Raw genomic sequence first — 25,753 nt, forward strand, 5'->3', positions numbered from 1 at the left:
GCAGTAGAGGAGACTCACTTTTAAAGAATCAAAACAGGACACCACGCAACCATTTTCCACCTGGCAGACTCTTGGCGGATGGGCAAACTTGCAGTCCTCATCAGCTCGAGGGCAGGTTCCTCTCAGGAATTCTCTACAGACTTCTAAAACCAACCACTTGGAATCACGAATCAAGGTGACCGTGACAGTTGCCATATCGAAAATTGAAGTGAAGGTCAAGTGCACACTCTCTAGGACAATACTACTGCTGCAGTTAAAAATGAAGCTAACTGTGAAGAGATAACAGGTTACTTTGGTCAAACGTTTTTTTGTTAGCACTTAGTTGTTCATTTATGTCAAATTTGGTCAAACAAAAAGCCAATGAAATTTTATCAGAATTACTAAAAATCAGAGCCCAACCCCTAAGAGGACAACAAGAAAGATTAAGAAATTGAGTTTAAAAAATATTTTTTTTGTTATCATTAATCTATAATTACATGAAGAACATTATGTTTACTAGGCTCTCCCCTACCCCAAGTCCCCCCAACAAACCTCATTACAGTCACTGTCCACCAGCATAGTAAGATGTTGTAGAATCACTACTTGTCTTCTCTGTGTTGCAAAACCCTCCCCTATCCCCCACGCCCCACATTATACATGCTAATCATAATATCCCCTTTCTTCTTCCCCGCTCTTATCCCTCCCTACCCTCCCATTCTCCCCAGTCTCTTTTCCTTTGGTAACTGTTAGTCCATTCTTGCGTTCTGTGATTCTGCTGCTGTTTTGTTCCTTCAGTTTTTCTTTTGTTCTTATACTCCACAGATGAGTGAAATCATTTGGTATTTGTCTTTCTCTGCTTGGCTTATTTCAATGAGCATAATACCCTCTAGCTCCATCCATGTTGTTGCAAATAGTAGGATTTCTTCTTATGGCTGAATAATATTCCATTGTGTATATGTACCACATCTTCTTTATCCATTCATCTACTGATGGACACTTAGGTTGTTTCCATTTATTGGCTGTTGTAAATAGTGCTGCGATAAACATAGGGGTGCATCTGTCTTTTTCAAACTGGAGTGCTGCATTCTTGGGGTAAATTCCTAGAAGTGGAATTCCTGGGTCAAATGGTATTTCTATTTTGAGCATTTTGAGGAACCTCCATACTGCTTTCCACAATGGTTGAACTAATTTACATTCACACCAGCAGTGTAGGAGGGTCTCCCTTTCTTCACAACCTTGCCAACATTTGTTGTTGTTTGTCTTTTGGATGGTAGCCATCCTTAATCTGGTGTGAGGTGATATCTCATTGTGGTTTTAATTTGCATTTCTCTGATAACTAGCGATGTGGAGCATCTTTTCATGTGTCTGTTGGCCATCTGAATTTCTTCTTTGGAGAAGTATCTGTTCAGCTTCTCTTCCCAATTTTGATTGGATTATTTGCTTTTTGTTTGTTGAGGTGCGTGAGCTCTTTATATATTTTGGATGTCAAACCTTTATCGGATCTGTCATTTACGAATATATTCTGCCAAACTGTAGGGTACCTTTTTGTTCTATTGATGGTGTCCTTTGCTGTACAGAAGCTTTTCAGTTTGATATAGCCCCACTTGTTCATTTTTGCTTTTGTTTTCCTTGCCTGGGGAGATATACTCATGAAGAAGTCACTCATGTTTATGTCCAAGAGATTTTTGCCTATGTTTTTTTCTAAGAGTTATATGGTTTCATGACTTACATTCAGGTCTTTGATCCATTTTGAATTTACTTTTGTGTATGGGGTTAGAGAATGGTCCAGTTTCATTCTCCTACATGTAGCTGTCCAGTTTTGCCAGCACCGTCTGTTGAAGAGACTGTCATTTCCCCATTGTATGTCCATGGCTCCTTTATCGAATATTAATTGACCATATGTTTGGTTTAATGTCTGGAGTCTCTAATCTGTCCCACTGGTCTGTGGCTCTGTTCTTGTGCCACTACCAAATTGTCTTGATTACTATGGCTTTGTAGTAGAGCTTGAAGTTGGGGAGTGAGATCCCCGCCACTTTATTCTTCTTTCTCAGGATTGCTTTGGCTATTTGGGGTCTTTGGTGTTTCCATATGAATTTTTGAACTATTTGTTCCAGTTCGTTGAAGAATGTTGTTGGTAATTTGATAGGGATTGCATTGAATCTGTATATTGCTTTGGGCAGGATGGCCATTTTGACAATATTAATTCTTCCCAGCCAAAAGCATGAGATGAGTTTCCATTTGTTAGTGTCCCCTTTAATTTCTCTTGAGCGTCTTAATAGTTTTCAGGGTATAGGTCTTTCACTTCTTTGGTTAGGTTTATTCCTAGGTATTTTATTCTTTTTGATGCAATTGTGAATGGTAGATTGTTTTCCTGATTTCTCTTTCTATTGGCTCATTGTTAGTGTATAGGAAAGCCACAGATTTCTGTGTGTTAATTTTTTATCCTGCAACTTTACTGTATTCCAATATCAGTTCTAGTAGTTTTGGAGTGGAGTCTTTAGGGTTTTTTATGTACAATATCATGTCATCTGCAAATAGTGACAGTTTAACTTCTTCTTTACCAATCTAGGTTCTTTGAATGTCTTTGTTTTGTCTAATTGCCATGGCTAGGACCTCCAGTACTATGTTAAATAACAGTGGGGAGAGTGGGCATTCCTTTCTTGTTCCCAATCTCAGAGAAAAAGCTTTCAGCTTCTCGCTGTTCAGTATGATGTTGGCTGTGGGTTTATCATATATGGCCTTTATTATGTTGAAGTACTTGCCCTCTATACCCATTTTGCTAAGAGTTTTTATCATGAATGGATGTTGAATTTCGTCAAATGCTTTTTCAGCATCTATGGAGATGATCATGTGGTTTTTGTCTTTCTTTTTGTTTATGTGGTGGATGATGTTGATGGATTTTCGAATGTTGTACCATCCTTGCATCCCTGGGATGAATCCCACTTGGTCGTGGTGTATGATCCTTTTGATATATTTTTGAATTCGGTTTCCTAGTATTTTATTGAGTATTTTTGCATCTACATTCATCAGGGATATTGGTCTGTAATTTTCTTTTTTGGTGGGGTCTTTGCCTGGTTTTGGTATTAGAGTGATGTTGGCTTCATAGAATGAGTTTGGGAGTATTCCCTCCTTTTCTATTTTTTGGAAAACTTTAAGGAGAATGGGTATTATATCTTCTCTGTATGTCTGATAAAATTCCGAGGTAAATCCATCTGGCCCAGGTGTTTTTTTCTTGGGTAGTTTTTTGATTACCACTTCAATTTCTTTGCTGGTAATTGGTTTGTTTAGATTTTGTGTTTCTTCCTTGGTCAGTTTTGGAAGGTTGTATTTTTCTAGGAAGTTGTCAATTTCTTCTAGGTTTTCCAGCTTCTTAGCATATAGGTTTTCATAGTAGTCTCTAATAATTCTTTGTATTTTTGTTGGGTCCGTTGTGATGTTTCCTTTCTCATTTCTGATTCTGTTGATGTGTGTTGATTCTCTTTTTCTCTTAATAAAATAAGTCTGGCTAGAGGCTTATCTATTTTGTTCATTTTCTCAAAGAACCAGCTCTTGGTTTCACTGATTTTTTTTATTGTTTTATTCTTCTCAATTTTGTTTATTTCTTCTCTGATCTTTATTATGTCCCTCCTTCTGCTGACTTTAGGCCTCATTTGTTCTTCTTTTTCCAATTTTGATAATTGTGACATTAGACTATTCATTTGGGTTTGTTCTTCCTTCTTTAAATATGCCTGGATTGCTATATACTTTCCTGTTAAGACTGCTTTCGCTGTGTCCTACAGAAGTTGGGGCTTTGTGTTATTGTTGTCGTTTGTTTCCATATATTGCTAGATCTCCATTTTAATTTGGTCATTGATCCATTGACTATTTGGAAGCGTGTCATTAAGCCTCCATGTGTTTGTGAGCCTTTTTGCTTTCTTGGTACAATTTATTTCTAGTTTTACACCTTTGTGGTCTGAAAAGTTGGTTGGTAGGATTTCAATCTTTTGGAATTTACTGAGGCTCTTTTTGTGGCCTAGTATGTGGTCTATTCTGGAGAATGTTGCATGTGCACTTGAGAAGAATATGTATCCTGTTGCTTTTGGGTGAAGAGTTCTATAGATGTCTATTAGGTCCATTTGTTCTAGTGTGTTGTTCAGTGCCTCTGTGTCCTTATTTTCTGTCTGGTGGATCTGTCCTTTGGAGTGAATGGTGTGTTGAAGTCTCCTAAAATGAATGCATTGCAGTCTATTTCCTCCTTTAGTTCTGTTAGTGTTTGTTTCACATATGCTGGTGCTCCTGTGTTGGATGCATATGTATTTATAATGGTTGTATCCTCTGGTTGGGCTGAGCCCTTTATCATTATGTAATGTCCTTCTTTATCTCTTGTTACTTTCTTTGTTTTGAAGTCTATTTTGTCTGATACTAGTACTGGAATACCTGCTTTTTTCTCCCTATTATTTATTTGCATGAAATATCTTTTTCCATCCCTTGACTTTTAGTCTGTGCATGTCTTTGGGTTTGAGGTGAGTCTCTTATAAGCAGCATATAGATGGGTTTTGTTTTTTTATCCATTCAGTGACTCTGTCTTTTGATTGGTGCATTCAGTCCATTTACATTTAGGGTGATTACCGATAGGTATGTACTTATTGCCGTTTCAGGCTTTAGATTCGTGGTTACCAAAGGTTCCAGATTACTTTCCTTACTATCTAAGAGTCTAACTTAACTCACTTAGTATGCTGTTACAAACACAATCTAAAGGTTGTTTTCTATTTCTCCTCCTTTTTCTTCCTCCTTCATTCTTTATATATTAGGTATCAAATTCTGTACTTTTTGTCTATCCCTATCCCTTGATTGACTTTAGGGATAGTCAATTTAATTTTGCATTTGCCTCGCAATCAGCTGCTCCACCCTCCCTACAGTGATTTTACTACCTCTGGTGACAGCTATCCAACCCTAGGAACACTTCCATCTATAGCAGTCCCTCCAAAATAGACTGCAGAGATGGTTTGTGGGAGGTAAACTCTCTCAGCTTTTGCTTATCTGGAAATTGTTTAATTCCTCCTTCAAATTTAAATGATAATCTTGCTGGATAAAGTAATCTTGGTTCCAGGCCCTTCGGCTTCATGGCTTTTAATACATCATGCCACTCCCTTCTGGCATGTAAGGTTTCTGCTGAGAAGTCTGATGTTAGTGTGATGGGCTTTCCTTTGTATGTGATCTTATTTCTGCCTCTGGCTGCTTTTAACAGTCTGTCCTTATCCTTGATCTTTCCCATTTTAATTACTATGTGTCTTGCTGTTGTCTTCCTTGGGTCCCTTGTGTTGGGGGATCTGTGGATCTCCATGGCCTGACAGACTATGTCCTTCCCCAGATTGGGGAAGTTTTCAGCAACTACCTCCTCAAACACACTTTCTATCCCTTTCTCTCTCTCTTCTTCTTCTGGTATCCCTATAATGCGAATATTCTTCCGCTTGGATTGGTCACACAGTTCTCTCAATATTCTTTCATTTTTAGAGATCCTTTTTTCTCTCTGTGCCTCAGCTTCTTTGTATTCCTCTTCTCTAGTTTCTATTTCATTTATTGTCTCCGCCACCATATCCAACCTGCTTTTAATACCCTCCATTGTGTTCTTTAATGATTGGATCTCTGACCTGAATTCATTCCTGAGTTCTTGGATGTCTTTCCATTCCTCCATTAGGATGTTGATGATTTTTATTTTGAACTCCCTTTCAGGAAGAGTCACGAGGTCCATATCATTTAAATCTTTCTCGGGAGTTGTATTAACAATTTTACTCTGGACAAGGTTCCTTTGGTGTTTCATGTTTGTATATGGCACCCTCTAGTGTCCAGAAGCTCTATTCTGGAGCTGCTGAGCCCCTGAAGCAATGTCGGGGGTCACAGGGGAGCGGTACTGGTGCCTGGAGGTAGGAAAGAGCTGTTATCCGCCTCCTGGCTGCTGTGCCTGTCTCCACTGCCTGAGCCAATGGGCTGGTCACACAGGTATCAGTTTTTGTCCCAGAGCAGCCAGATATGGATCACTGCTTTCCACAAGAAGCCGGAATCCTAGTCTCTGCAGGATCTCTGCCTGTATTTAACTTTCCAACCCAGTAGTCATGCGAGTCTCATGAAAGCACCATGAAATGTAGGTTTGTGCTCCCAGAGCAGATCTCCAGAGCTATGTATTCAGCAGTCCCAAGCCTTCCACTCCCTCCCTGCTCCGTTTGTCTTCCTCCCGCCGGTGAGCAGGGGTGGGGGAGGGGCTCGGGTCCTGCGGAGCCACAGCTCTGGCACGTTACCCCGTTGGGTGAGGTCTACTCTTTTCTCCAGGTGTGTGCAGTCTGATGCCGTCCTCTTTCCTGTTGCTCTCTCAGGATTAGCTGCGCCAATTAAATTTTCTAATTGTATCCAGTTTTAGGAGGAAGCCTCTGTCTCTCCTCTCATGCCGCCATCTTTAATCGCATCTTGAAATTGCGTACTTTTTCCTCTGTCAACATTACTTCAAATAGCTGGCAGACTCTCAAAAGAATTCTGCACTCTCCTGTCAGTGTTTCCAATTATTCTTGGAAAAAACATATGCTGCTCGCTGCCCTTCAATTTGGTGAATGGTCACAGATCAAGGGAATAAAGTTTTTCCCCCTATTTCTTGGCTTTAAATATTAACACTGGTAAGGATGCTAAAACTGTAAAGTGAACTTTTTATTTTCTGCTGTAAAATCAGGAGGAAGGGAAATGACTATGAAAACTGAGACCTGAAGAAATAAAATGAATGGACAAGTGCTGAAAGTGAACTACAGGCACACCAGATCTGGGTTCAAGGATAGTAGGGAGAGGGGTTTATAAACAGACCGTTCTAGAGTAGAATCCAAGTAGCAGAGTTTTCAGGAGAGGCACTCTTCAGGAATCTGCAAGAAAAAATAAAATAAAATTAGCTAGTATAATAGAATGCTTCCGTTTTAAACTCTAGACTTTGAAAAGAAGTAATCAAATCCCATTTAAAACAGGAAGCATCTAGATACTGACAGTGCAACATAGTACAGTCGGCCATTGTTAATAAAAAGGGCAGTTCCCAATGCAGAAGAGTGCACAAAGGAAGCAACCACTTAGATTTACCACTGCAATACAAGACTGGGCAACAACCCAATTAAAAAATACATTATTTCATTTTGATCTGTCTTGGGGCAGAAACTTATTTTGGGGTCCACTGCACAGAAAATGTCATAGCCTGACATAACAGTCCCTTATGCAGTCAAGATGAACCTGTGTATCTCCTTAAATAGGTTTTTGTATGGTCTGATTGAAAGCTTGATTACTTGCTTGCAAAGTCCAGAAAACAGAAATTTCTAAGAAAATTTCAGTTGTTCTAAGAGGTAACTCTGCATATTTGTTTCTTTTAATTGATGTATAGTCAACATACAATATGATATTAGTTTGAGGTGTACAACATGGTGTTTTGACAATTATATACACTACAAAATGCTCACAATAAGTGTAGCTACCATCTGTCATCATATATAGTTATTACAATATTATTGACTATATTCCCCATGCTGTACTTTCATCCCTATGACTATGACTAATTTATTTTGTAATTGGATGTTTGTATCTCTTTATCCTCTTTACCTATTTCACCCCTTCTCTATGGCAAGCACCCATCTGTTCTCTATGTTTATGAATCTATTTCTATATTATTTGTTTTGGGGAGAAGATATTTGCAAACAATATATCCAATAAGGGGCTAATATCCAAAATATATAAAGAACTCATACAACTCAACACTGAAAAACCAAATAATTCCATTAAAAAATGAGCAGAGATTAACAGTGAGAAGCCAAAAGCTTTTCCTTTAAGATCGGGAACAAGACAAGGATGCCCACTCTCCCCACTTTTATTCAAAATAGTTCTGGAGGTCCTAGCCATGGCAATCAGACAATACAAAGAAATACAAGGCATCCAGATTGGCAAGGAAGAATTCAAACTGTTCCTGTTTGCAGATGACATGATATTGTACATAAAAAACCCTAAAGAATCCACTCCAAAACTACTAGATCTAATATCTGAATTCAGCAAAGTTGCGGGATACAAAATTAATACACAGAAATCTGTTGCATTCCTATACACTAATGATGAACTAGCAGAAAGAGAAATCAGGAAAACAATTCCATTCACAATTGCATCAAAAAGAATAAAATACCTAGGAATAAACCTAACGAAGGAAGTGAAAGACCTATACCCTGAAAACTACAGGACACTCTTAAAATAAAATAAAGAGGACACTAATAAATGGAAACTCATCCCATGCTCTTGGGTAGGAAGAATTATTATTGTCAAAATGGCCATCCTGCCTAAAGTAATCTACTGATTCAATGCAATCCCTATCAAAATACCTACAGCATTCTTCAATGAACTAGAGCAAATAGTTCTAAAATTCATATGGAACCACAAAAGACCCCGAACAGCCAAAGCAATCCTGAGAAGGAAGAATAAAGCAGGGGGAATTATGGTCCCTAATGTCAACCTCTACTACAAAGCCATAGTAATCAAGACAATTTGGTGCTGGCACAAGAACAGACCCATAGACCAGTGGAACAGAATAGAGACTCCAGACATTAACCCAAGCATATATGGTCAATTAATATATGATAAAGCAGCCATGGATATACAATGGGGAAACGACAGCATCTTCAACAGCTGGTGTTGGCAAAACTGGACAGCTACATGTAAGAGAATGAAACTGGATTATTGCCTAGCCCGCAATAGTAAACTCAAAATGGATCAAAGACCTGAATGTAAGTCATGAAACCATAAAACTCTAAGAAAAAAATATAGGCAAAAATATCTTGGATATAAACATGAGCAACTTTTTCATGAACATATCTCCCTGGGCAAGGAAAACAAAAGCAAAAATGAACAAGTGGGACTACCTTCTGTACAGCAAAGGATACCATCAGTAGAACAAAAAGACATCCTACAGTATGGGAGAATGTATTCATAAATGACAGATCTGATAAAGGGTTGATATCCAAAATACATAAAGAGCTCACACACCTCAACAAACAAAAAGCAAATAATGCAATAAAAAAATGGGCACAGGATCTGAACAGACACTTCTCCAAACAAGAAATTCAGATGGCCAACAGACACATGAAAAGGTGCTCCACATGGCTAATCATCAGGGAAACACAAATTAAAACCACAGTGAGATATCACCTCACACCAGTTAGGATGGCCACAATCCAAAACACAAACAACAAATGTTGGCAAGGATGTGGAGAAAGGGGAACCCTCCTACACTGCTGGTGGGAATGTAAACTAGTTCAACCATTGTGGAAAGCAGTATGGAGGGTCCTCAAAAAACTAAAAATAGAAATACCATTTGACCCAGGAATTCCACTTTTAGAAATTTACCCTAAGAATGCAGCAGCCCAGTTTGAAAAAGACATATGCACTCCAATGTTCATTGCAGCACTATTTATAATAGCCAAGAAATGGAAGCAACCTAAGTGTCCATCAGTAGATGAATGGATAAAGAATATGTGGTACATATACACAATGGAATATTATTCAGCCATAAGAAGAAAACAAATCCTACCATTTGCAACAACATGGATGGAGCTAGAGGGTATTATGCTCAGTGAAATAAGCCAGGCAGAGAAAGACAAGTATCAAATGATTTCACTCATCTGTGGAGTATAAGAACAAAGCAAAAGCTGAGGGAACAAAACAGCAGCAGACTCACAGAACCCAAGAATGGACTAACAGTTACCAAAGAGAAAGGAACTGGGGAGGATGGGTGGGAAGGGAGGGGTAAGGCAGAAAACGGGGCTTTATGATTAGCACACATAATGTAGGGGGTTGGGGACATGGGGAAGGCAGTATATACAGAGAAGACAAGTAATGATTCTATAGCATCTTACTACGCTGATGGACAGTGACTGTAATGAAGTATGTGAGGGGGACTTGGTAATAGGGGGAGTCTAGTAACCATAATGTTGTTCAAGAAATTGTACATTAATGATATAAAAAAAAATGAGCAGAGAACCTGTATAGACATTTTCCCAAAGAAGACATACAGATGGCCAACAGGCACATGAAAAGATGCTTCACATCACTAATCAGGGAAATGCAAATCAAAACCACAATGAGGTATCACCTCACACCAGTCAGAATGGGTATTATCAAAACACAAGAAATAACAAGTGTGTGTATATCTGAATGCAATTGTCAATGATCACATAAAACAGTCATGACATAACTAGCTTAGAGACCCATTGCAAATGAGGTAAGGGACAGGATGTAAAATGAGCTTCAGATAAAGTAAACAAATTCTTTGAAAAAAGATGTTAGATTCTTTTTCTGGGCATGCTCTATTCATTCTTAGTCTCTATGAGGGTATATTGGAACAACTTAGAAGGAAGTTTGAGCATATACAAATAAGGAGACAGAAAGCAGCATTCTGTCAGACATTACATATTGTGCAGTGTTACTATTTACAGTTTAACTCTGTCAACCAGCCACAGTTTCTAGCAACTCAGCTGAGAAGGCAGATGAAAGGCTAATTTACTGGCATTATGCCATGAACGCACACTGAAATGACAGGGAGTTTCTAATACAAAAGTATCAGACAAATACTTTGAATATCTGAGTGTCAAATAAGTCAACTAATTGTTAACTTCATCAACAAAGTAAAATTAAAGTTCCTAAAACCATTTAATTTACATTTTTAAACCATTATCTTCAATAACTTTACAGAATCTAAATTTCTATTTGTCCTGTCCGCATTCAAGATGGAAATCAGTATCACTTAATTTTTCAGGTATCATTGGGATTTATATAGCAGATTGATGGAAGTGTATCTGTTCAAGAGAAAAACGTGTTTCTCTGAGTCATTCTTCACAGAAACCTTTCCAAAATGCATTACATGTAGCTTTGCCTTTGTAAAAAATACTGAACATATTTTGGCCTCTGCTTGAAAACTTAAGGTCAAAATTTCCTAGGAAGTATTATAGTTCTCCTCTTTCTGTGGCAGGTTGTCAACTACAGCTTCTACTGTCACTTCTCTTCCTGCCACAATATCTGCCATAGTGGATTGTCCAGCTCCTTCTGGAAAACATAATAGCCAGTCATGGGTGTTGAATAAGAGTTACTGAATGAGAAGCCTAAGAGGGCAAAGTGCAGGGTTGTCATGCAGAAGAGGTCTATGACTGCTCTTTCTGATTTGGGGGTCCTTTTGCAAGTGTTCCGCATAGCACCATGTTCTAGAGGGGTTAAGCTGGTCAGGCCAATGACTTCCAGAAAGATAGTGAAAATATTTTCTTCAAAAAGAGTAGCCAAGTGGGGGAAATGTAAATGAAAACCGCAATATGATACCACTTCACACCCATTAGGAGGATGGCTATAATAAAAAAGAGAAAAATCAGAGAGAGTGGAATGATCTTACATTGCTGGTGGGAATGTAAAATAGAGCAGTTGCTGTGGCAGTCTGACAGCACCTCAAAATGTTAAATATCTATGACCTAATGCTTCTATGCCTAGGTATATACCCAAAAGAATTCAAAGCAGGGTCTCAAAGAGATAATTATACACTCATGTTGATAGCAATACTATTTGTGATAGCCAAGGAGTGGCAACAACCCAACTGTCCATCAGCAGATAAATGGATACACAAAACGTGATATATACCCACAGAATGGAGTATCATTACACCATTAAAAGGAATGAAGTCACATAAATGTTACAACATGAATAAACCTTGAAAACATTATGCTAAGTAGAAGACAGTCACAAAGGCCACATATTGTATGGTTCCACTTCCATTAAATATCCAGATTAGGCAAATCCAGAGTCAGAAAGCAAATTACTGATTGTGAGGGCGTGGGGGAAGGGAGGAAGCAGGGTAACTGCTTAATGAGTACAGGGTCTCCTTTGCAGGTGATGAAAATATTTGGAATTTGTGCTGATGGTTGCACAATGTTTTGAATATACTAAAACACATTCACTAAATTGTACACTTTAAATTGGTAATTGGATAGTGTGTGAATTATCTATCAACAAGTTGTTATATTTTTTAAAAGTCTAAAGAGACATGACAACCACCCCCTGCCCCGCAAAAAAAAAAATGCCTCCTCAGTGATGGAATTGGCTATCCCAATCTTTCTCTCTTGTATTCTCTTTACACACAAATTCTTCTAAGTAATGTTACTAAGTTGAATTTCAACATTCAGTTTCCATACTGTTACTTTAGTGTATTATGCAAAGTACTGGGAGAAAGTATTTTCTACAAGTTTCTAAGTTTATATTTAAAGTTATATTCAAATTTAATCCTACAAATAAATTACATAGCCTGCCTGAACACATATAATTTGCTCACACCATAAACAGCAAGGGTCTGGAGAAAAATATTTTTCTGCAGAAGTCTATCAGTATAGACAGAGACAATAATTAATTTGAATTTTGAACTTTCACAAATGAAAAATGCAAATAGGCATTGGACTCTGGCTATGCATTTTACATAAGACAGAGGGAATGGAAGAAACAATTTTCTTCTTTTTTAAAATTAACCTATGGCCTCTTGATAGGATGCTGGCCAATTCCTCCAAACAGTTCTAGCCAGCACATGTCTTCCTTCAGACTGGAACTACTTTTGAAGCTGGCACAGAAGCAACTAGGTGCAACAACTAAACAGAGGTGGTGTGAGATGGAGAGCACTTCTCTTTTGCAGGTCTGCTGGCCTGACTGTGTGTAAACAGTGGGGGAGTGGGAAAGGGGGGCGGCATTTTTCCCTGTAATTTAAGGAAGATCGACTTTGTTTGGGGGACAATCAGCTTTATCTTCACTACCTTACACTGGAGTAATAGGAATACAATTTTGCTTTTCATGACTGATAGTCCTCTAATGTAGAACATGTGAGGTTACCATTTCTTAGTACATTTCTACTTGTATAGTATTTACAGTTCTCAAGGGCTTTTATTTCATTGATCTTTGAGCTTGAAAAAATACTCTAAAGCATGGGTGATAACCCCATAACACTGATGAAAGACACGAAACTCAAAGAGGTTATAAATTAAGTCTCTGGAGTTACAAAGCCCCAAGTGGTAGAGTCACAACTTAAGGCAAGATACTCTGACTCCAAATCTCATGCTTGGTTAGATTCTGGCAGAGAAATGGAGTAGAGATCATTTGTTATCTCTTATCTCTCTTAACAATCTTAAACAAGGAAAGCCAGTCACTTTTGTATAGTACTTATTATTCCTTATTAAAATTACATTCATGCCTGCTGAGTAAGCATCCTCATGAGTTGTGCTATGCCAACATTTATCCAGTATTAACTATGTGGCGGGCACTGTCCCATGCTGAACAAGACTGATAAGGTCCCTGCTGTTGTGGAACTTCCTATGTTCATTTAAATGGAGAAGGAACCCAAGGCACAGAGAAGTGAGATGATTATGGGAGTTTATGAGGGGCTGAAGCACACAACTAGGTGTTCTGATTTCACCACAGGCCTCTAATTCACTATGAATGGTACACAAAGCACTATGACTTCAGAACAGTCTTAAACACACAGACACTATTGCATAGAAATGAGTTACCAAAAGGAATACTTTGGAATTACTCACACCACGTCTTACTGCTCTCTGGATTGCTCTTGGAGAGGGTACTACTGGTCCCATTATATAGGGTAACAGATGGGGGAGAAAGGTTAAGTAATTTAAGTTGCACAACTTCACATAGCTAGTAGGTGATCAAACCATGGTTCAAACCCAGGCAGTCTGAGTCCAGAATCCACCCTCTCAATCATGTCACAAAACTGTGTCTCTCTCATGGTATGTATCACATTCTTCCACATTGTAGGCCCTTCACTTTTCTCCTTGAGGGTACAGATTATGGCTTACTTAAGTTTTCCTGGCTTTACCTCCTCATTGGAAGTTAGCGTTACAGTATTTCCCAGGATTCCTGTTTTGAAAGGTCAAAAATTAAATGGTAACTTAACATGAACCCTTGTGTTGTACGATGCTAGCTAGCAAGGCGTTTTGTCAGTTGAGTGCCCTCTGGGTGGACTGGGCTTCTGCCACCTTTGTCGGTTTCAAATCCATGGGACCTATAAGGCTGAGAATGTTCTCACAATTCTAGCTTTCAAACTGGAATGTTAATACCTGGAATTCTTGATATATAGAGCATTCAGTTTCCATCAGGAATGGTCTATTCCTGCGTATTTGGTAGCAGCAAGATCTTATCCTGAATTTAGAGGAAAAATATGGGATACCCCAATGGTTTCTGTCTATATCTTTGGATAGTAGGTTAATCTTTGGAATGTTTTTGCCCAAAAATGGGTGTGATGAAACTGAACTTGGAGTGGGGGTAGAGACTTCACTGTGAGCCACAGGAAGAAACAGCCCCTAAGTATTCTTCCTTGAAAATAAAAGAGTTAATTGTGACTGTAAATTAATGCTCATCTAGAAGAATTCTAGATAAGACAAAACATAAGGAAAATATAAACCTTTTGTAAGGTTACACACATACTAGATTCATTATTACATGCTTCCTTTTAAAAAGGAAGACTATCTATATTTTTAAGGAGTCACCCCTTTCCCCAGGGAAGTCTTCTTGATGGTTAAACAAAAAATATGTATTTTCTACTAATCTAACTTGTTTCAGAGCTGTTTGCAAAGCTACCACCAGCAGCTGCTTTTGCCCCACTTTTCCTAGACTTGCCTCGACTCTTCCTTTTTTGTGCCTTCCGTCCACACACCAGCACATAACATAGAAACATTGCCAATGCCTGGTCCAGAACATCACAAAGATACTCTCTGGCACATAAAGCAGTATCTAAGGAGGCATTTCTTTAAATACATTTATCAATCTCCTGAATAAACAATGAAAACAATGTTTCCTTTCTTCCCACTTTAAGCTTTCCTTACAACTGTATTACCTTGGAATTTCTTGTGGCCATTTATTTTGGCTCTACGAGTATATAACACACCTGCCATATGCTGCTTGAATTGGCAGGCTTACAAGGTTTAAAAGCTTTCAAGTTTTTGACTTTGCCTCAAGTTTTATTTCCCTCATGTGTTTTGGTTAGTGGTCTATCAATACACATTCTTGAAGGCATATGAGAGGTGTTCAACACTGCAAATGGAAACCATGATTTCATAGGCATCCAACGGAAAACTGAGTTTTCTGCCTTAAAAAAACCTGTACAAATAAAGATGTTTTGCCTATGTGCAGAACTTTTTCATTATGCTTTTTAAAAAGCTTCATTGCATTTTTCACAATATTCCCAGGGTAATAAATTTAATATGCTTTTTACAAAAAGCAGGTAAGTCAAGTTATTCCATTTCATAAAGCAATTAAAGAACCCACCTCAGTTCATACATCTGGTCATGGAAAGAAAAAAGAAAGATGCTACAGTCTCTTTTGAACACAGCTTTAGCAACACATGTGACTAGTTCTATTTGTCAAAGGAGTTCATCTTTTTTTAAAGGTATGTCTCTTTGTAAATAATTACTAACTTATGAGAACCTGCTCATAAATGCCACTTAAATAGCTTAAATTAATCCAATTTAATATAAAAACAACTTGAAAACTGGATTCTAAACACAGTTTTTCTTAAAGTCCCAGTGCCATTAAAGGATCTTCATTCACCAAAAACTGATTTAAACTTCAAGTCAGTAGGAACTTAACATATCTGGCAATTCAAGTCCCCTATTGCTCAAACATATGAGATGAGTTCAATATAAAAGGAGTCACAAGACTGATTATATTTAATATATGCAGAGTGATTTTGCTGAAGATATATTTAACAAACATTTATTGGGCATTTAATATGACCTAGGCACTGAGCTAGATGATGGGGATACAATGGTGGCCAAAAGAAAATCCCTGTCCTAAGAATCATACACTCAGTTGGTTGGCCATGGGTGGGGCTGGGGGTGGTATGTCAAAAGCAAACAACAACAAAAAGTATCCATTGTTCACTTTACCCATTTAACAAATATTTATTACCATTCCCTAAAAATCCAAGGAAATGAGGCCTTTAAAAATGTTTATGTATGGAAAAAATCAATCAACAAACATTTATTGTACACCAATTATATGCAGACTTGTGTCACATGCTTCTGGAGAATCAGAAGAACTTTATGACACTGCCTCTGCCCTCAGTAAGCCTCTGTTGAGTTGGGGAGGTAAGAACAGCATAATACAAAAGCAAGCAGGGTAGGCAATTAAGAGCCAAATTCAGTAGCATTAACAACAAATGCGATGAGAGTTCTGAGAAGAGAATGTCACTCAGGCCTGGAGTAGTCAAGAGAACATTCAAAGAGGAGATAATGGAGCTGGGCCTAAAAGAATGAGAGGGCCTAGGCGACAGCAGAGGAGCAGAGAGCATTCCTGGGAAGAGCAACAAGGCAGATGAAGGCAGGAAGAGAATATTAGGCACCAGGCATCTGTAGGATGGTGAGTACAGTGGGCTGGCTAGGAGGGCAGGATTAAACTGGGAAGAGCAATAATGTGCATGTGGGGTAGTTTCCGAAGGACCTCGACGACTCAAGGGGCGTATATTCATCACAGAAACAGGAGACTCTCTCGAAGATTTTAAGCTGAGTAAAAACTTAGTGGCCATAAGTATAGTATGGTAAGTAACAATGATCTGCCCTTGGAAAATTGTTTTATTTCAAAAGCCCACAACACACAATCAGAGCAAAGTTTATGCACCCAACATATTCTGGTAGAGCAAAAGGTGAAAGGGAAGTGGATGAGGGGCTGTGTTTCTCTCCAGTTCACAGGCTCTGTGAGGCCAGGACAATGATTCAAGTCAGGCTGGCATCAAAAGTGGGCAGAGAAACAGACCAAAAGGTCAGTCTTGTTTGTATTTTGCTGACCACCCATTTAACAATGACCTCCATCATTAAAGCACTTAACTATATTCCTCTTTTCTGAGTTGACTTCAATCAGAAGCTATCACTAAATGTTTATTTATCCTTAAAATACTTAAAAACAGCCTAAGAAACTCTCTAGTCAAACTTATGAGTCATAGAATAAGGATGACTACTTCTCAGAGAGGTAAACAAAGGAGCATCTAAGTGATTTAATGATTATAAAGGGAATCATCACTGTATTCAAGAGGCATCCAGTGAAGGCTTCCTTATCTGAATTTATCCCTGGTATTTTAACCAATAAATTCAGATTCTCAATCTCAATACAATGCTCCCAATCCTTAATAGGAGCACTTAAAAACTAGTGAAAGCATAGAGGAAAAAGCTTTGTGGCTGCAAATATTAAGAGAGGACCAAATGTACCCTGATTTCGAGGATCAAGTAGTTTAATACATCAATACAAAGACGTTTCTCTAGTAGGCCTGAAAGGAGTTTTCCGGGAAAGTGAATTTTCTGGACAAATGTACACAAGAGTTCTATCCTTTGTGTCTGAAGTTACTGCTGCTAGAAGCATTATTGCACATCCATATCATACACATGACTGAAATATATATGTCTATAAACCAATTGCCTTGAGTTAATTGGAAGCTGGCTGCTTTAGTAAAGACTTGAGTGAAGAGCTGGGAGCATAAGCAAGACAGAAAGCTAAGTTCACATTTTCCAGTCCTCACACAGGCCTGGAAGTATCCTTCCTTAAAAGCTTCTAAAATAAGAATTCCATTTTTTCTCTTGGTATTTCAGAGGGACTTGTGCTGGATTGGAACTGATGGGCCTTTCTATATGGAAAATTTAGAGGAAATGTCAAACAGCCTGGCTTTTTAGCATCTTCTAACTGAATTTTGTACAAATAGTCAATGCCTTTGCTAACCCTCAAGAAGGGTGTGGAACTATAATATAGTCATTATAAAGTCATCTTCCTGGCCCAGACAAAATAATAGGTCGCTGCTGTCTCTCAAGGTCAATCTCAACAAATTCCAAAGGAAAGATCACAGAATCCCCAAAATAGAGGAGAGCTGGAAAGCAGATGGGTTCAGTTAGACCCTGGAAAGCAACACCTTAACTCTGAAATATAATGCTCATCTTCAGTAAGAGTAATTCTGTGAAATCTATCAATTTCAACTCCGGTTTGCTTCAATAAAACAGGAGAGTAATTTAAGTGCTTACTTCTATAAGGTGTGTAATTTAAATCCAGATTTTAGGTATTAAAAAGGAGGGTGTAGAAAATCAAGTCTGCTTCAAATGTGAAAATACTCCAAGTAACTGTAAATGAGCTCACAGTTATCAAAGCCAGTGAGGAACAAAGTAACGTATTGATTACTTAGACCTTGAACAGAGGCCCAGAAGGGTCCATCTACTCGGCTAAATTGCCTGAAATTGTTAGTGTACACAATGAAGAGCTCATGGTACAATTTCATCATATCTGATATTTTGGCCATGTGGGATCAGAATGGGTAGACAGATTCCCAAAAGCTTAACCCAGTTGTCCTGATTCATTTAATTTCTTTCATTGACAACTCATATGCATGTTGGAGCTTAATTCCTGACTACGGAGGCATTTCCTACTACTGAAAACCAGAAAGCTTTGAATCCCTGGGGAAAGGCAGTCCCCTGCCTCTGAGATTACAAAGATTTATTGACCCCTAGGGGTCTGTGTCTTCCCTTATTTTCAATCCAACTGCCTTAACACCTTTTTTCACTTTCAGAGAACACCACGTTCTTTGTACACATGGTTTTGTCCCAACTGCCTTGCTCATGTAGGCTGTCCAGACTTTGGGCTCTGCTTTTCTACCACACCCTACTTGATCCTCTATAATTTCTATAATCTTTTAGAATCAGACTCAGCTTACCTGATTTAAACCATCTGACTGTGTTGACCACAGTCTGTTGCTAGGCAAAACATATGATCTGGCATATTTCTCCTGTTCAAATGTTTGGGTTTGGCTTCTCTTCTTAATTCTACCTATGAGAGCCCATTTCTCCTGTTTTTCTCTGGTCTGGATAAACATACATACAAAATAATACATAAAAAAGATTCTCTATGTCAATTTCTAATCAACTGGGATACTGGGAATTTAATTAAGTAAAAATTCCAAGGAGTTCAGGTTCACAAAATAACCACTAAAACACAGTAAGGAAGATAAATTTGGTTTGCTGAGCACATTTATGATGTATTCTAAAGTGGCATCTTCGTTATTCGACAATTGGTATTCCTAGATGGTAAGAATAGTTAACATTTATGGAGCTCTCATTCTGTGCCACTGTGTTAAGTATTTTTATATTCCTTAGCTCATTCAATCATTCTGATACCCTATGAAGTAGATGATATTAAAGAGCAAAATTAAAGTCTAATCTCAAAACAAAGTTTGTCACAAATATCAATTCTAGACTTGTCACCAAAGAGTGATATTAAGTTTTTCAATATTTAAAGTTCTCATGTCATAATACAGTCATGGACACTAATTAAAAAATCTCCAGTTTCTCCATTTTCTTCCCAGCTTTCTGTAATTATAATATGAAAGCTCATTACTGCCTATCCATGGAAACCAGAGGATCATGAATTGCTTATAATTTTTTGAATATATCTTCTCATGCATGTCTGGCAAATGAGTTAGAAAATGCTTGACACATTGGGTGTAAAATCACCCATTCAAGAGAACATGTGGTCCAGAAATCTGGCATCCAGCTGGCAGAGGGAAGCATAAAACCCTTTGGGCATACTAAATATCTCCCTCAATAATAAAAATTCTCACAGAAAACCCCCCAGTTATCCAAATCCAAAACTTTGAACCAAGATTTAGAAATCATGAAAAAACTGCAGCTATAGGTAGCCAATAACTTCAAAAAGTCCTCTCTGTTACTAATTTGTAAGCTTGCTATCAAATATATCAAAATCTAGAGTATGCAAATCATAAAGAGAAAGCAAAATAAAACAGGTTTCCACACTTGAGTGTTTCAGGATAAGATATGAGTAAGAGTCTGAAAAGAAAGCAGGGATTTGAAAATAAGACTCAAGGAAAATGCTGAGGTCACACCAGCAAGGAAGGCTGTACCCTAAGGTAAGCACCTGCATGTATGGAATGTAAGATGATACCTATAGATCAAGAATCATTCACAAAAGCAACTCAGCTTGAATGGCCAAGCAAAACAGGAGGAGGAGGAGGGAGTAGTGGCTTAAATATTGAGTTAAGGAGAGCACTTAACATTTATACTGAGGAGAATGGAATGTCAATCAGAGCTAAGGAAATTCTATACTGTAGTTACCATGTTGTACTCATCCATTTAAAATCATGTGAGTACACCTTGTAGGAATGATGAGGAAATTGAGATTAACATTATATCACATATATCACTAAATACTGAATGACTTAAATGATTAATTTTGACTCATGGAATTCAAAAGATCAGTGAAGAAGACCTAAATGCCTAGTTCTATCTGAAATAACAGTACAATCCCACAAAATGTCATAAAAGTTGTCAGCATAATAGAGACTTTCTCACCTCACACTAACATAAAACTGAGCTTAAATTCCCAGGGTCCAAATATGGAATATAGATGGTATTATCAATGATATGGACTACTACACACTTGGTCCACTGAAAACACTCAAGCCTCAAGCAACAAAGCAGCTTCCCCATTAGTCATTACTGAAACGACACAACCTAAGTTATCATGTTTTTCAAAAGTCAAATAAGACTCTTTTATTTCGGGGCAAGGATTTTGAGAATTCTAGAACTGCAAGTAATCCTGAAAGATCAAGTCTAGCTAATTCCCTTCTGGCAAGTAAATGAAGGACTAAACCATTCAGGGCTCATCTCCAGTTATGGATACATTTCTATAGTAGTTCTCTACAATTTTTCTTCCATACATTTCCTGAGCTAACATTTAGTAAAGACTAACTTGGGACCACATAAGTAGATGTCAAGGGCATAAACGTGGATCAGCCACAGTCCCTCATGTTTACATTTTATTTTCAAAATTTCAAACAAATTTCTGAAAGAGAATCTTAGTGGGTAGTTGACATTTTAGGAATCCAGATGTTACATACCCTTAATTTAAAAAAAAAAACTTATGTGTAGGCCCATAAAGCTACTGATGAATAGACCAAACTATAATATCATTCAGAACTCCTCCATTCACATCCTCAGGCATCTTCCCAGTTATCTCTTGAGCTGCAATTCTGTCTCTTCCCAAAATGTCTATGTGACTTTTCTACACTTCAGCTCTGCCTCTTTCTCAAGTAAGGCTTCCTAAGCCTTCATTATTGGAATATTCTCCATCTCATACCTCATCTTCCTCACTCCCAGTCACTCCTGCACACACTACAATATGGCTTTCATCTCCACCATTCTATTAAAACTGTCCTAGATTCAATGACTGCACTTAGGAACAATACTAATTTGAATTACACATTACTAGAACTGTAGGTACATTTACTATTACCTCCCCCAGCCCAGTACCTGGCACACCTAAGTTCTCAATAAATTCTAGTTGAGTTGAATATTATATAAATAATAGAGGTGGCAGTATGCACAACACAGTAGTTATACACTAAAAAAAAATCTGAATTGCCAGTTGTGTATAGGTAAAAGTCTGTGTATTTACAAAAAGTGTTTTTTCCTTTATTTGGTCTCCAAATTTGTATTAAGTACTACGTACAAGATACTGGACATGGTTCCTGTTCTCATGGATTTTAATGGTCTAGCAAACTATAATTTTGATGCCACACACATAAATTTGTTTTAAATATATATATTTATTATGAGGTTTTATAGAATTATGGAATGTGCCTCCTCAGAAGGGAGAAATCCAACTCATTCCTCTAAGGCCAGCTTCTCAACTCCACCAAGCAAGCAGAAGGGATCACCAGGTTCTCAAAAGCATTGTTTAAACAGACCTTTCTACCATGAGCCTACTATCCCACAGCTATGCAGCTCTTTCTGTGAACGGGCAGGGCAGGGCTTCGCCTGGTGTCTGGGACTTAGTAGGCTCTAAGTGCCCCCTATTTTCATTGCACAGATGAGGAAATGAATGCCCAGGACAGTGAAGAAGGGTTAGTTGTTGTGTAGCATTCAGAATGAGCTTTACAATCACCAAGACTTGGATTTGAACCTTGGTCCAGATATCTACCCTTAGCATCTCAGTCCTAAGATTAAATTATACGACAGATGTGAAAATCCCTGGTGGGAAGTAGGCGCTCAATAAACCCAACATCCCAGTTAGGGACACAGAACTGGTATTAGACATGGTGGGTGGGTTGTTAGGAATTTAAAGACAATGAAAAAAATACAGTATTTATTTAATGTTTTAGGCTTGACTTAAGCCAAAGTGAACATTTAAATGAATTCAGTGTGGGAGAATGCAAAGGATGCAGATGGAAAAGAGTAATGAGCTGGCCTAGGGACAGAAAACAGAGCTGATGTAACAGTATCCTTAGGGACTTGAGTAAAACTTACCCAGATATTAGCAACATCAGTTAATTAAATAGGAAAAAGTTTTATATGATCAAAATAAAGGTACAGTTTTGAGGTAGGAAAAACAAACAATAAGTCAAAGTAGCATCTTTCTAGATCTTTAAGCAGTACCTTTTCCAGATCACAAAGAAGTAAACTTAAAAGTAAGTAAATAAAATCTCATGAAAAAACTGGAAACTTTAAACATCTATGTACTTAATTATGAGAACAGAGAAGAGGAAAAGTGAAATGTCCCTGCTTTTTAAAAAAAGCCATGAAAGATTTCCATCACAGCATAGCAGTTGTGAATAGGATTTTAGAGCCAGAGGCCTTGTTCAAAGTCCCACCTCTTACCTACTAGCCAGAAGACCTCAGGGAAGTGGTGGAAGGAGTGTGTGCACTTCGGTGTGTGTGTGTGTATGTGTGTTATTGGGAAAGATAGAAACTCAGGACTGGTGGTTAAAAAGGAGCTAAACCTAGCTTCCTCATCCACAAAATGGTGCCAATAATAGTACCTATGTAATAGGGTTGTCTTGTAGATTGAAACATGTTAGTATTTCTAAAGTACTTAGAACAGTGCTTGGCACAAAATCAGCACTAATTAACTGCTTCTGAAATAAATCACCTGAACTCATCTTGTTCAATAACACGGGAATCTGACAAACCTCGTCCCATTACTTTACAAGGACTAAAATAAATTTTTTAAATATTTTGCTATCTATTTACTCTGGAGCCATCAAGTTCCTTATGTAAATACTTTAAAAATGAGGAACTCTGGAGATGAACACCAACAACAAAAAAAATAAGGGTAAGTCGTTGACTTGTTTTTTGTTTCTCTAGAAGGACCTATAGGCAAAAACTAGAGAAAGAGAGAGGCACATTTTAGCTTAACACAGTGAAGGGTCAGCTCACTGCTTGGGATGTCCAACAATGTGCTGGACTGCTCCACTAGTGGTGTACTCCTTTTCATTGGGTTCCTATCATATGGCACGGAAAGTGGACTAGAAACATTAAAATCACCTTACAAGGCTAAGCTGCCATGAGTCAGCAACTTTGCATTATGGTCTCAGAGAGGAAGTGCATTGCTAACCTGTGTGCTATGTGCTTAGCCCTGCATTTGGTCATTGGGTGACATGAAATGCATATGAGACATATTCTCATCCCTCAAGAAGTCTATAGTCTAGTTGGGAGATCATCTCACAACCAAAAATTATTAGAGGTAGCATATACTTAAGTTCTGAATCTCACTTGCTTTATAACCACAAATTTGTAGAGATAAAGAATGACAAGCTGCGTCCTCTCAGAATGTTCTCTCTTATCCAAAGGTAGTATTTCTTGTAAATCACAATGACTGTATCTCTGCAAATGAAAGAAATGATCACCACCAGGCTCCTGTTTTCCTTGAATGTGAATATGGAAGTGTTATATATACCAGTCTCCCAAGGTAAAGCACTACATTGAGAGCAGCAGTTCCAGGAAATGAAAAAGAAAAGGAATGAACCTATACATTTTTGTTATTCATAAAAATCTGTGCTTTTTATTGGCAGATGAGTTGTTCAGTCATGACCTCAAGCAGATCTGAAGCGAAGATGCATTTTCCACATTTTTGCTTTAATATGAACCTGAGTCAGAGGCTCACAATGTGGGCAATGATGGTCTGCAGGCCAACTCCCTCATTTTTCAGAAAAGACAACAGAACTATAAAGGATAAATGACAGTCACAGTTACAAGTAGAGGGACACAGCCAGCTCAAGAGCTCAGTTCTAATAACCAGATTGAATACTTAATTCTACACCTCAGAGAAGTTTTAATCTCAATCTCTCCCTCCTTTCTCCTCATACATAAACTCTTAATTTTCACAGCATGAGAATACATGTGATTATAAAACCCAAATCTGACAAACCTCGGTCCATAACTTTACAAGGACTAAAATAAATTTTTTTAATGTTTTGCTATCTATTTACTCTGGAGCCATCAAGTTCCTTATGTAAATACTTTAAAAATGAGGAACTCTGGAGATGAATACCAACAACAAAAAAAATAAGGGTAGGTGGTTGACTTGTTTTTTGTTTCTCTAGAAGGACCTATAGGCAAAAAAATAAAATTCTATTTATTTGAAATAAAGTAATGTCCTCTTTTTACAAAGCAGAATATAAGATTTCCAGGAGCCTGCTAGGAAAGTTAATAGATAATCTTTACTATTTGATGCAAATTAGCTTTTAAAACAAGCCAAGCACCAAAGTCCAAAAGGAAGCAGGAGTTGGAATGAGTGACAGAGGCTGGCAGCTAGCTAGTAGTAGAAGAGAGATCACCGTGGGATTTTTCAGAAACCAAAGGAAGATTCAGCCACATATCTCCGTGTGTACATTATACTTGTAGAAACCAGCCAAGGGTGGTGGGGTCTGGGGAAGGTGGTGAGAGGAGTGTCTGCACTTGGGGTGTGTGTGTGTGTGTGTGCTTGTGTGTTACTGGGAAGTACAGAAACTCAGGACTGGTGGTTAAAAGGGAGCTAAACCTAGTGAGACATTGTATGGAATACATGATACAGCTCCTTCCTACATAAAAAGTGCCAAGAAGTAACATTTCACCTGAAACCTAAAGAAATCAGATCTTAGTAACTTAGGGAAATTAGAACTAGCACCAAAACAATTAACTAGCGGAGTGTAAGATAAAGCTATAAGCAGAAAGTCTACAGGAAGCTGCATATATGCATATGGCCTAGAGATTCCTAATACACAAGGTATTTTGAGCAAAAGGAACAGGTAAGTTCTCCTTAAAGGAAAAACCAAAGAAAGCATATGAGGAAAGCATATGAGGTTATTAATAACAAAGGTTGGTGGGAGAAAGGTACTAATAATTATGAACTTTCATTTCTTTAAATATTATTCAAAAATCATGTATCAGTCTGTGTACAACTGGCAATTAGTTGAGCATTTATATTGACCATTTTAATACAGAATTCATTTTCATAGGGTAAAAGTCTGATTCACCTGTGTGCTACAAACCTATTTTCACTGTTATCTACACTGGGAGAAGTCCAGATGGTTACAATTTACAACTAGGCACCATCTAGTGGCAGCTAACAGAATTGCAAGCATAGCATCTTGCCTGCATAAGGCTATCTTTGCAAGCATAATTTAAGAAACACGTATTCTTTAAAATGTCACCGAATAACTAAAGCTATGCCTTTACCATCACTGCTTTTCTCACTTTGGTAGAATTTAAAAATATAGAGAGAAATTATTGCAGCTGAATCAATTACATAGAAATTATTAGCAATGGTTAAGGTTTAGAAAATAAGTGGATTTTTCATTCATGATCAAACATAATCTGTATAGACAGTAAATTTAACAAAAGTTCAGCCTTCACTGTACCTGAAGGAGGTTGGCTGAAAATTTTTAAGGAATATGAGAATA

General features: G+C 37.9%; 1 protein-coding gene across 11 annotated transcripts in view; it reads right to left on the bottom strand.

The window, feature by feature from the left end:
* The window catches only part of MBNL3 (muscleblind like splicing regulator 3), a 122,028-nt gene that overhangs the window by 73,672 nt on the left and 22,603 nt on the right, over nt 1-25,753 (bottom strand). For 9 of the 11 annotated variants that reach the window (XR_005060983.2, XM_073227409.1, XM_037016949.2 and 6 more), the window contains exons 2-3: nt 6,805-6,860; nt 19-269 (exon numbers count right to left, since the gene is read on the bottom strand). Coding sequence is in view for 10 of the 11 variants with exons in the window: in XM_073227409.1 (XP_073083510.1) it covers nt 19-195 (177 nt within the window). In the remaining variant the exon portion in view is untranslated. The remainder of the gene's footprint in view (nt 1-18; nt 270-6,804; nt 6,861-25,753) is intronic. The other 2 variants (XM_037016950.2, XM_017657704.3) reach the window with 1 other exon arrangement.

This window comes from Manis javanica, chromosome X (assembly GCF_040802235.1).
Source record: "Manis javanica isolate MJ-LG chromosome X, MJ_LKY, whole genome shotgun sequence".
Lineage (NCBI taxonomy): Eukaryota > Metazoa > Chordata > Mammalia > Pholidota > Manidae > Manis > Manis javanica.